The sequence below is a fragment of the Bos grunniens genome, chromosome 1, assembly GCF_055505025.1.
Source record: "Bos grunniens cultivar Pamir isolate PY7600 chromosome 1, Bosgru_T2T1.0, whole genome shotgun sequence".
Taxonomy (NCBI): Eukaryota; Metazoa; Chordata; class Mammalia; order Artiodactyla; family Bovidae; genus Bos; species Bos grunniens.
This window is the reverse complement of record NC_141165.1, coordinates 57,374,779-57,388,218: the sequence shown is the minus strand read 5'-3', so window position 1 is coordinate 57,388,218 and position 13,440 is coordinate 57,374,779. Positions and strand designations below refer to the sequence as shown.

The 13,440-nt window shown below is 40.0% G+C and overlaps 1 protein-coding gene across 12 annotated transcripts in view; it reads left to right on the top strand.

Annotated features, from left to right (window-relative positions):
* Positions 1-13,440, top strand: part of ZBBX (zinc finger B-box domain containing) — a 125,439-nt gene that overhangs the window by 69,235 nt on the left and 42,764 nt on the right. For all 12 annotated transcript variants that reach the window (XM_086318041.1, XM_086317983.1, XM_086317978.1 and 9 more), the window contains one exon: positions 10,666-10,786. In XM_086318041.1, the coding sequence (XP_086174167.1) occupies positions 10,666-10,786 (121 nt within the window). The remainder of the gene's footprint in view (positions 1-10,665; positions 10,787-13,440) is intronic.

Genomic DNA, 13,440 nt, shown 5'->3' with positions numbered 1-13,440 from the left:
GTTCTCCAGGCAAGAATACTGGAATGGATAGCCATTACCTTCTTCAGGGGATCTTCCTGACCCAGGGATTGAACCCTGGTCTCCTGCATTGCAGGCAGATTCTTTACTGTGTGAGCCACCAGGGACACCACCAGAATAAACATGCAGTGAGGAAAGACAATGCCCAAACTTCCAGAGGGTTTATTAGACCCTGGGTCTGAACTGACAGTTATCTCTGGAGACCCTTAGTACCATCATAATCCACCAGTCAGTGTTAGAGATTTATAGAAGTAGAGTGATAGATGGAGTCTTGTCTTTATTCTGTCTTGTCCACGGGCCAGTGGGACCATTATGTGGTTATTTTCCCAGTCTTGATTATATAATGGGAATGGATATACTTAGTAACATTAATAATGCCTATATTGATGGTCTGACCTGTGGCATGGCGATTGTTATGGTTGTACATAAGTAGAAGACCCTAGAACTGTCTTCCTTCTTTGTCAGTGTGCATGCTAAAATACCATGCTGGAAGCAAAACCAGGGGGTTGCAGTTTCTGGGAATTGCAAAGATTAATGGCAACATCAAAGACTTGAAAGATGCAGGAATACTGCTTTTTATTATGATGGTTTAGTCGCCAAGTTGTGTCTGACTCTTGGCGACCCCGTGGACTGTAGCCTGCCAGGCTTCTCTGTCCAGAAGAATTTCCAGGCAAGGATACTGGAGTGGGTTGCCACATCCTTCTCCAGGGGATTTTCCCACCCAGGGATTGAACCTGGGTCTCTTGCATTGTAGGTGGATTCTTTACCAGCTGAGCTAGCAGGGAAGCACATTTCCATTTAACTTGTGTATTTGGTACAAAAGCCAATGATCTTAGAAAATGACTGCAAGTTAGAGTAAACTTGATCAGATGACGACGATACAGGTCATAGTTGCTTTACTGGATGCAGCATCTTTACTGGAGAAAACCAACACATTCTCTATGGTTGGAGGAGAGACAGCTACTAACCTAACCCAGCGGCTAATTTTTCTATAATTTTCTATATCCATCACTTTAAATATTTTAAGCTTTGAGGTCCACTCATAAGGGTCATACAACTCTGCCATTGTAACATGAAAGACAATATATTAAGAAATGAGTGTGACTGTTTTTGAATAGAATCTTGTCTTTGAAGCAAATTTGAATTTTATGTAATTTTCACATGTTGCAATATATTATCTTTGTTTTGACTTTTTTCAACCATTAAAATATGTAGAAACTACTCTTACCTTGAAAGCCATACAGAAATGGTGGACCACATTTGGTGCAAAGGTTATAGTTTGCTGCTCCAATATCAAATATTATTCTTTTCTATTTCTATCAATAAATATAATCAGAAATAGTTTGATATCATATGGTAGATGTTATGGTATACATTCACAATCTTGCTCCAGACCTCCATTAATTCTCCAGCTTTCTAGCATTATATAGTCCCAAAGAACCTTGATTGTCTTGCTATTACACAGAAGATAATGCTTGATTATTAGATTGATGTCATGATGCTAAGTGGATTTGGTGAACAGGAAGTATCTGTTACAGAATGATTATATTGGACCCTTTCCATCATGGGCAGTAATTTGTTCTCACAGAAAGAAGCTATGTATTTCAGAAAAAGATTTGCCTTCTCTTCCTGTAGTGTGTCTGCCAGCAGAAGCTTTATTTTGTCACCATGGTATCTCACACAATGAGTGTCTGAGAGCAAGACACTCATTTTGTTATGAAAGAGGTATAGAAATAGGCTCATACCCATGAAATTCACTCATCTTACCATGTGCAGCACTATCCAGCAGGCTTGATAGTTTTATAGAACAGCCTGTATGGGTTCACTATGGGTTCCAGTTGAGAAACAACATCTTGTGAGTTTGGGGTGCTTTTCCTTCAGGGTACCGTGCATTACATGAAACTCTAGCAGAACCTCCAGTAACAGGAAGCTGAGACTACCCCTTGCCATTGAGGGCTCATCACACTGAATTAATAGTCAGCAAGTGTCACTGTACTGACCATGTTGTTTCAGCACAAGCATGAAGGAACGCTTGGATTGTTATCATACAGTCAAGAAAAGATAGACTTTATCTGCAAACAAATCAGCAGCAAACTTAATTGTTTTCCTGTGTTCAGTAATAATGTTCATTGGAAAAAAAATGTGGTAGCCCAGTGAAAAGAAGGGTATGGTCTTGAATCTCTGGCAATGAAGATTTGAGACACTCCACCAGCTAAAAGGTATCAGCAGATAGTAAGGTGAACATTGAATAGGTGGTGAAAGAAGGAAGCTATGGTAATCAAATCAAGGCAGGATTCAGTTGTTATTGTTTAGTTGCTAAGTCATGTCTGACTCTTTTATGACCCCATGGATTGTAGCCTGCCAGGCTCCTCTGTCCATGGGATTTCCCAGACAAGAACACTGGAGTGAGTACCATGTCCTTCTTCATGGGATCTTCCCAACACAGGGACTGAACCTGAGTCTCCTGCATTGCAGGTTGATTCTTTACAACTGAGCCAAAACCAGCTACAAAATGAAGAATTATGGCAGCTATGTTTTATGTTGAGTAATTATTTTTTTCCCCTGTTTTTCCTCCATACTAATATGACACATACTGCTGGTATCTAACATTTAAATTTAGTTGGAATTGTCACTACATTGAAATCTCGTGGCTCAGCTAGTAAAGAATCCACCTGCAATGTGGTAGACCTGGGTTCAATCCCTGCATTGCGAAGATCCCCTGGACAAGGGAACAGTTACCCACTTCAGTATTCTGCCATGGAGAAGTCCATGAACCATATTGTCCATGGGCTCACAAAGAGTCAGACATGACTAAGTGGCTTTCACCATGATACCCAGTGAAAACTTTGTATTTTCTATGTGCTTCATACTACAGAACTTTGTGTTTTCTATGTGCTTCAGACACGACTCAGGTTTTTTGTTGTTTTGTTTGCTTTTTTTGCTGGTGGTAAAGAATCCACCTACCGATACTAGAGACGCGAGACACGGGTTCTATCCCTGGAGTAAGAGGTGGCAACCCACTCCAGTATTCTTGACTGAAAAATACCATGGACAGAGGAGGCTGGTGGGCTACAGTCCATGGGGTCTCAAAGAGTCAGACACGACTGAGCACACTACTGCTCTTCCTTGCTTTCTGCAGAGAAACAGACATACAAATGGAGGTTTAGATGCAAACTAAGTAGACTGTCTCTCTGGATTCATTTTCTCTTATTTTTACCTGATTCTATGCCTCTTAAATTGAAGAAAGTAGGGAAAACCACTAGACCATTCAGGTATGACCTAAATCAAATCCCTTATGATTTGTACAGTGGAAGTGAGAAATAGATTTAAGGGCCTAGATCTGATAGAGTGCCTGATGAACTATGGACTGAGGTTCATGACATAGTACAGGAGACAGGGATCAAGACCATCTCCATGGAAAAGAAATGCAAAAAAGCAAAATGGCTGTCTGGGGAGGCCTAACAAATAGCTGTGAAGAGAAGAGAAGCAAAAAGCAAAGGAGAAAAGGAAAGATATAAGCATCTGAATGCAGAGTTCCAAAGAATAGCAAGAGATAAGAAAGCCTTCCTCAGCAATCAATGCAAAGAAATACAGGAAAACAACAGAATGGGAAAGACTAGAGATCTCTTCAAGAAAATTAGAGATACCAAAGAAATACTTCATGCAAAGATGAGCTCAATAAAGGACAGAAATGGTATGGACCTAACAGAAGCAGAAGATACTAAGAAGAGGTGACAAGAATACATAGAAGAGCTGTACAAAAAAGATCTTCACGACCCAGATAATCACAATGGTATGATCACTGACCTAGAGCCAGACATCCTGGAATGTGAAGTCAAGTGGGCCTTAGAAAGCATCACTATGAACAAAGCTAGTGGAGGTGATGGAATTCCAGTTGAGCTATTCCAAATCCTGAAAGATGATGCTGTGAAACTGCTGCACTCAATATGCCAGCAAATTTGGAAAACTCAGCAGTGGCCACAGGACTGGAAAAGGTCAGTTTTCATTCCAATCCCAAAGAAAGGCAATGCCCAAGAATGCTCAAACTACTGCACAATTGCACTCATCTCACATGCCAGTAGTGTAATGCTCAAAATTCTCCAACCCAGGCTTCAGCAATACGTGAACCGTGAACCTCCAAATGTTCAAGCTGGTTTTAGAAAAGGCAGAGGAACCAGAGATCAAATTGCCAACATCTGCTGGAACATGGAAAAAGCAAGACAGTTCCAGAAAAACATCTATTTCTGCTTTATTGACTATGCCAAAGCCTTTGACTGTGTGGATCACAATAAACTGTGGAAAATTCTGAAAGAGATGGGAATACCAGGCCACCTGACCTGCCTCTTGAGAAACCTATATGCAGATCAGGAAGCAACAGTTAGAACTGGACATGGAACAATAGACTGGTTCCAAATAGGACAAAGAGTATGTCAAGGCTGTATATTGTCACCCTGCTTATTTAACTTCGATGCAGAGTACATCATGAGAAACGCTGGGCTGGAAGAAGCACAAGCTAGAATCAAGATTGCCAGGAGAAATATCAATATCCTCAGATATGCAGATGACACCACCCTTATGGCAGAAGTGAAGAGGAACTAAAAAGCCTCCCGATGAAAGTGAAAAAGGAGAGTGAAAAAGTTGACTTAAAGCTCAACATTCAGAAAACGAAGGTCATGGCATCTGGTCCCATCATTTCATGGGAAATAGATGGGGAACAGTGGAAACAGTGGCAAACTTTATTTTTTAGGGCTCCAAAATCACTGCAGATGGTGACTGCAGCCATGAAATTAAAAGATGCTTACTCCTTGGAAGGAAAGTTATGACCAACCTAGATAGCATATTCAAAAGCAGAGACATTACTTTGCCAACAAAGGTCCGTCTAGTCAAGGCTATGGTTTTCCCAGTGGTCATGTATGGATGTGAGAGTTGGATTGTGAAGAAAGCTGAGCGCTGAAGAATTGATGCTTTTGAACTGTGGTGTTGGAGAAGACTCTTGAGAGTCCCTTGGACTGCAAGGAGATCCGACCAGTCCATCCGGAAGGAGATCAGCCCTGGGTGTTCTTTGGAAGGAATGATGCTGAAGCTGAAACTCCAGTACTTTGGCCACCTCATGTGAAGAGTTGACTCATTGGAAAAGACCCTGATGCTGGGAGGGATTGGGTGCAGGAGGAGAAGGGGAGGACAGAGGTTGAGATGGCTGGATGGCATCACTGACTCGATGGACGTGAGTCTGAGTGAACTCTGGGAGTTGGTGATGGACAGGGAGGCCTGGTGTGCTGCGATTCATGGGGTTGCAAAGAGTCGGACACTACTGAGCGACTGAACTGAACTGAACTGAACTGATGCCTCTAGAGGCTGACTCTAGAGACTGCATCGCATAGCTCCCTTGTTCTCTGGCTTCTAGTTGGGTTTGGCTAATTGGAGACACCAGCAAAACATTGAAGGTGAGAAGAAAAGGGAGAGGTATCACTCTCCCTCTCTTTGTTGATGTACTCAGATTTTGCAGTCACTGCATTGTCCGCCTATGTTATTAGCAACACTCAGATTACCTTTTGTTCACAATTATTGCTTTCCATAACTACTTACAACACTTTGTCCTCTCAAGCCTAAGGTTGGTAACAGCTTTCCACTATTTTTGGCCTCTGAGTGCTTCAACATCACTTGTTTGCTCAGCTCTACTCCCTGATTATAAGTTAGTTCCTTCATTTGGCCTTCTTCTAATTACCCCTTTGAGTTTTCTCTTTCCTGTTAGGACTTTGACTTATACTAATGATCAAAAAAAGGATTTCTAAGAAGCCAAGGTTCAAGTTGAGGTCTAGAAAATGAGTTGAAACGTAGAGACAGATTAACATGTGCAAAGCACTCCATGATGGAGAGTTCCATATTGTGTTAATGCAACTGAAGGGAGACGTGTATGGCTGGATCTTAGAGAACAAGGAAAACTGTTGTAGCACAATAAGCTAGAGAGGAATCACAGTGTGGTTGTTGTGGAGAAATCATCAAGATGAGAACTTCTGTTGATAAAATATGTGATTATTTTGCCTCAAAGTATTATAAATATTACTGTTTTTGTGTATGTATATTGTATGTATACATTTATAAATATTTTCCTTTTTCTAAGATAGTAGATAAAAAGAATATTTATAAAATTTATATACTTTATAGAGAAAAACAATGCAATAAGAACCTCTTCTCGCCCTCTTCCCTCCCTTTAAGAGATTATCACTAGGTTGGATTTTGTACTTCTCATTCCCTTAATTTCCTGTGGTTTATTGCATGTATGCTTCTCTAAACAATATATTGTTAAACTAGCATGTATTTAAACATGGTGGCAGAAAGTGAAGAGGAACTAAAAAGCCTCTTGATGAAAGTGAAAAAGGAGACTGAAAAAGTTGGCTTAAAGCTCAACATTCAGAAAACTAAGATCATGGCATCCGGTCCCATCACTTCATGGCAAATAGATGGGAAACAGTGGAAACAGTGTCAGACTTTATTTTGGGGGGATCCAAAATCACTGCAGATGGTGACTGCAGCCATGAAATTAAAAGATGCTTACTCCTTGGAAGGAAAGTTATGACCAACCTAGACAGCATATTCAAAAGCAGAGACATTACTTTGCCAACAAAGGTCCATCTAGTCAAGGCTATGGTTTTCCTGTGGTCATATATGGATATGAGAGTTGGACTGTGAAGAAAGCTGAGCGCTGAAGAATTGATGCTTTTGAACTCTGGTGTTGGAGAAGACTCTTGAGAGTTCCTTGGACTGCAAGGAGATCCAACCAGTCCATCCGGAAGGAGATCAGTCCTGGGTGTTCATTGGAAGGACTGATGCTGAAGCTGAAACTCCAGTACTTTGGCTACCTCATGTGAAGAGTTGACTCATTGGAAAAGACTCTGATGTTGGAAGGGATTGGGGGCAGGAGGAGAAGGGGATGACAGAGGATGAGATGGCTGGATGGCATCACTGACTCGATGCACAGGAGTTTGGGTGAAGTCCAGGAGTTGGTGATGGACAGGGAGGCCTGGCGTGCTGCAATTCATGGGGTTGCAAAGAGTCGGACATGACTGAGTGACTTAACTGAACTGAACTGATGGGCTTCCCTAGTGACTCAGCAGGAAGGAATCTGCTTGCAATGCAGGAGACAAAGGAGACACTATTCAGTTCCTGGGTCTGGAAGATATTGCTGAGGAGGAAATGGCAACCCACTCCAGTATTTTTGCCTGAAAAATTCCATGGACAGAGGAGCCTGGTGGGCTACAGTACAAAGGGATACAAAGAGCCGGACACGGCTGAGTGACTGAGCACACACACAAACACTGTGTAAATGGAAAGCTGTATATTATTCTTTTACAACTGGTTTAATATTTTCAAGATTATTTACTGAGATTTACCCATAAAGATGTGCATAGCTGTATTTCATTCATGTCACTGCTTAACAGGTCTCTGCTTATACCACTGTTTACCTGTTTAAACATTGACGATTGTCTGGGTTGATTCCCATTTGGGAGAGGAAAGAGGTTGAAGTATTTACTCTCCCTCTTCATGTGCTGAGATTTTTGCCGTGACTGCATTCTCTGCTTATGTTAGAAAGCAACACTCAGATGACCTTTCATCCACAGCCATTGCTTTCAGTTATTCTTACAAAGTTTTCCTACATTGTTCTCTCAAGTCTAGAGTTGGTAACAGCTTTTCATAATTTTTACTTTCTGAATCCTTCAACATCACTTGTACCCTTAACCCTACCCAGCAAACACTGCTGTTAAGAATATTGTTACCCAGGTCTCCTAGCTCTCATATGCACACTTTTCTGGGTTCTATTCCTAGGAGTAAAATAGCTGGATTATGGGGGTATCCATGTCTTCACTTCTACTAGGTAAACTTGAATTATTTACCAATGTATTAGTACTCCCTCTTGCAGTGTATAAATAGTCTGGCTGCTTCCCATTATCACCAACACAAATTGGCAGCTTAAAAAAAAATTGCTGGCCTGATACAGATGAAATTGTATATATAATTTGTGTACCTCACTACACATGACATTGTGTTTTCCCATGTATCTTGGTCATTAGCTTTGAATTTTCAAGTTTCCTAGTTATTTGTGTTATTGATTATGTTTTAGTGAACTCCAAAATCTCATTTCCTTCAGTGTGAAAGGCAAGTACTTATAATGACCTAGAAGGTTCACTAATATTACGGCTTCCCTGATGACTCAGTGGGTACAGAATCTGTCTGCAGTGCAGAAAACCCGGGTTTGATCCTTGAGTCGGGAAGATCCCCTGGAGAAGGGAATGGCTACCCACTCAAGTATTCTTGCCCAAAGAGTTCCATGGACAGAGAAGTCTAGCAGGCTACAGTCCAAAGGGTTGCAAAGAGTTGGACACAACCGAACAAATAAACACACACACAACTGGCCTCTTGGTTGTTCCTTAAACACTTTGGGCAAATTTGTATCTTAAGGCTTTTAAAAGTGTTGTCTATTAAGCAAAGTACCTATCATTCCTTCAGTATAAACAATGGAACATCTCACACTAAAGGTAGCCAGGGAACCATTAAACAAGGGAGCAAACCAAAACCTAAGTTACAGAGCTTGCATGGCATTGTTCAGGGAGGCATGCCTCATAAATCCATGTGTTCTAGATTTGTTTTCTATAAGCAACTTCAAAGATTATCCTGCTTAATGCATTACATAGCTAAAGACTCTTTCTAGAAAATATCATTAATCCATTTGCCAGAAAGTCTGCTGCTACTGCTAAGTCGCTTCAGTTGTGTCCGACTCCGTGCGACCCCATAGACAGCAGCCCACCAGGCTCTGCTGTCCCTGAGATTCTCCAGGCAAGAACACTGGAGTGGGTTGCCATTTCCTTCTCCAATGCATGAAAGTGAAAAGTGCCAGAAGGTCTAGTTAGCATATTCACAATCAAGTTAACCCAGGCCACCTGCCATCTTATTTCCTGGGAATGTGCCATTCTTGATGGGAGGAGAGTGGGGCACAGGCCAGCTGCTTCATCTCCTTCCTCCTCATCACCCTCCTAAACTTGGGGATTATCGCTCAAGTCAGTGGCTTGACTTGGCCAGAAAAAAAAAAAAGTCCTCATTGTTTTACTTTCAGCTTTCCTGTTGGAATTTTTTTTTTTTTTCCTCATGAAAAGGAGGACTCACAGTGGAGGGCTTTTCTTTCTCCTATGACTTGTTCTCCTTGACTCCTGCTCTTTTAGTTTATGTATCCTGGTGGTGCTTCTCAGTTGTTCAGTTGTGCCCGACTATTTGCGACCCCATGGACTGCAGCATGCCAGGCTTCCCTGTCTTTCACTGTCTCCTGGAGTTTGCTCACATTCATGTCCATTGAGTCAGTGATGCCATCCAATCATCTTATCCTCTGTCGTCCCCTTCTCCTCCTGCCTTCAATGTTTCCCAGCATCAGGGTCTTTTCCAATGAGTCGTCTCTTCGTATAAGGTGACGACTTTATAGCTTTAAGTATTGGAGCTTTAAGTATTGGAGACTTTAAGCTCTAAGTATTGGAGCTTTAGTTTCAGCATCAATCCTTCCAATGAATATTCAGGACTGATTTCCTTTAGCATTGACTGGTTTGATCTTGCAGTCCAAGGGACTCTCGGGTCTTCTCCAATACCACAGTTCAAAAGCATCAATTCTTTGGTGCTCAGCCTTCTTTATCAGACAGGACTGAGTGACTTTCACTTTCACTTTTCAGTGACTTTCACTTTCTCAGCCTTTATGGTCCAACTCTCACATCTGTACATAACTACAGGAAAAACCATAGCATTGACTATACAGAGCTTTGTTGGCAAAGTACACCTTCTAATTGCTTTATTCAGCACTCTTCTATACTGTGGGAAGAACGGGAGTAAATGACACATTCTTTTGGTTTATTTTCATAGTTGGCATTTGGCTGTTTCTAAAAGCTATTTATTAAAACCTGCAGTATGCACTTTGGATTATTCTCTAGTTTCAGTCTATGAAAGAATAATTGTTTCCCTCTTTACTGCTTCTCTATTTTCTCCAAGATTTTTCCTGCTATTATGGTCAGTTTGGAGAAGGGTCTAATATTTAGGAGGGTGGAGAGATGAGAAAATCTGGATTTACACTGCTCTTGTTTTTTTTTTTTTCCCAGAAATCTCCATCAGTTTTAAATATGTCTGAATGGTGCTTTTAATTTAGTAGTACTTCAGAAACATCCTAAGCATCTGGAAGTAAATTGCCATGTAGATATAAATTCATGAGGACAGTTGTCTCCTCCAGGTGCCATTCTGAGTTATTTATTTTCTATTTCCCATAATGTGTAAATATTATTGTCAGTGGCTGTAATACATGCCTTTCTGTGTGTATGCCTTTATAGAATATATAATGAATCTATGTGTTTTTATCTTTGTTGTGTAAAATAATTAGCTGCTTTAAAAACATTCTGAATCATAAGACTTCTTTCCCAAGAAATTATTGAAGAAAACTATAAAAATATAATACATCACTAATATTTGGCATTTTTACAGCATTTAAGCCTAGAACTATTGATTGTATAGACAAATATCAAGGCACCTTTGCCTCAAAAATGATGAGCTCTGTATCTTGAGAGATATGGTAATTTGTATCCTAGGTTATATTAATTATGCATATTATGTTTTTTTTTTAAGATTCATTGGAAGAATGTGAAGTACAAACTAATCTGAAAATTTGGACAGAACCACTTACTATTGAATTTAAGGAAGATAGTCTATCCTACATGGAAAAATTATGGCTTAAAAAACATAGAAGGTATTTTCTGATTTTTTTTTTTTTGCATTATCAATAAGAAATGTAAAAGCTATTTCTGTTTCTTTCTTGTGTGACATGCTTTTTTTTGTAGCAGTGTTATTTATGTACTTTACATCTGTGTAAATAATTTTAAAGCAATATTAAGTCCCTGTGAAGCTTCTACCATACTGATAAGAATTTTAATTCAATTTATGTATATAATGCATGATTGATTTAGGGTCTGTCTAAGTGAAAATATGTATGTGGGGAAAAAAAGGCACAACTACAGTACATAGTTTTTAAAAAATAGCAAAAATAATGCAATACATGAAAGCTTACTTTGAAAGGTGATTTTTGAGGCTATACTCTTCAGAAACTTTGAAAGTACTTTTAAGTTAACCAGACTTTTAATTTTATAGTTTTATTAATAGTATTCAAATGTATTTTATTCAAAAACTGTATCATTAACTGCACCATTTCATAAATTTTTCGAAAGTTAAACTATTAAATATCAAACCAAAACGATTGGGTACATGTTGGAGTCGTTCATAATTTTACCATGATATAAGAACCATAGCGGGAGGTACCTTTAAAGGCCAGGAGCTTGGTTTGCCCTGTAGCAGTGAGACTCACACTTGCCTGTGAGTCAGCTAGAGACTATGGCAAAGCATAGATTCTTCTTCAGTAGGTATGGGCCAAGCCTGAGATCTTGCATTTCTGAATTTCTAACAGCTCCAATGTGATATTATTATGGATAATGCTAGTCTCTGAACCGCATTTTGGCATGTAAGGTGTTAGAAAACATGTCTGGAATATACCAGAAGAGTGGTTTTCAAACTCTTGTTTCACTTCCAGTAATGCAAAACCATCTCCTGAGATGGCTCCCTCCATCTTTGGAACATTCTGCCTGCTATAATATCTCCTAGTGAACTGTCACTTTTTTCTGATTAGTTGCTAAACTTGGGCCCAATTCTGCCAGTTAAACCAGTTCAGTTCAGTTCAGTCACTCACTCGTATCTGACTCTTTGTGACCCCATGAATTGCAGCACGCCAGGCCTCCCTGTCCATCACCAACTCCCAGAGTTCACTCAAACTCACGTCCATCGAGTCGGTGATGCCATCCAGCCATCTCATTCTCTGTCATCCCCTTCTCCTCCTGCCCCCAATCCCTCCCAGCATCAGAGTCTTTTCCAATGAGTCAACTCTTCACATGAGGTGGCCAAAGTACTGGAGTTTCAGCTTTAGCATCATTCCTTCCAAAGAAATCCCAGGGCTGATCTCCTTCAGAATGGACTGGTTGGATCTCCTTGCAGTCCAAGGGACTCTCAAGAGTCTTCTCCAATACCACAGTTCAAAAGCATCAATTCTTAAGTGCTCAGCTTTCTTCACAGTCCAACTCTTACATCCATACATGACCACTGGAAAAACCATAGCCTTGACCTTTGTTGGCAAAGTAATGTCTCTGCTTTTGAATATACTATCTTGGTTGGTCATAACTTTCCTTCCAAGGAGTAAGCATCTTTTAATTTCATGGCTGCAATCACCATCTGCCGTGATTTTGGAGCCCCCAAAAAATAAAGTCTGACACTGTTTCCACTGTTTCCCCATCTATTTCCCATGAAGTGATGGGACCAGATGCCATGATCTTCTTTTTCTGAATGTTGAGCTTTAAGCCAACTTTTTCAGTCTCCTTTTTCACTTTCATCAAGAGGCTTTTTAGTTCCTCTTCACTTTCTGCCGTAAGGGTGGTGTCATCTGCATGTCTGACGTTATTGATATTTCTCCCGGCACTCTTGATTCCAGCTTGTGCTTCTTCCAGCCCAGCGTTTCTCATGATGTACTTTGCATAGAAGTTAAATAAGCAGGGTGACAATATACAGTACAGACCAAATTGACTTTCTCCTCTTAATGATATCCTTTCCTATTTTAAAATCATATTTAAAATTCACATCATATTTCAAATCATATTTAAATTCATATTTTAAAAATCAGTCTTCATGCCTTTTTTGAAGCTTTTATTTGACAGATTACCATATCCCTTCAACTGTTTTTCATGGATATATTCCTTTTCTTTCAATTTTTTTATTTTGAAATAAGGCATGCAATTAAGAGTTACAAAGCAGTATGAAGAATTTCTACATATCATCCATTCAGCATTCCCTAATGGCAACATCTTATATAATCACAGCATATATCAATACCAAAAAATTAACACTGGTACAATATGAATCACTAAACTACACACTTTATTTGAATTTCAGCAGTTTTTCACTAACATCCTTATTCTGTTTCAGGAGTCAATTTAGGGTCTCAGAGTGCAGTTTTGTCCTATCTCCTTCTCCATTGCAACTCCTTGCTCTTTCCTTGTCTTGCATGATATGGACATGAGTACTTGTCAGGTGTTTCATAGAATATACTCACTGTGGGTCTGGCTCCTGTTTTTTCATAATAAGATTGAGGTTATACATTTTGAGGAAGAATGAGAGAGGAGGTGCCTTTCTTACTGCATGATATCACATGACTGTACTGTCGGTAGATCTCATCACCAGATTGTTAACCTTGAACACATAGTTGACGTGGTGCTCACCAATATTCTCTGCTATAAAATCACTCTTGCCTTAATACGAATGTCGTGGTCTGTTCATGCTATTAGAATAGCATAGACTGGGTGGCTT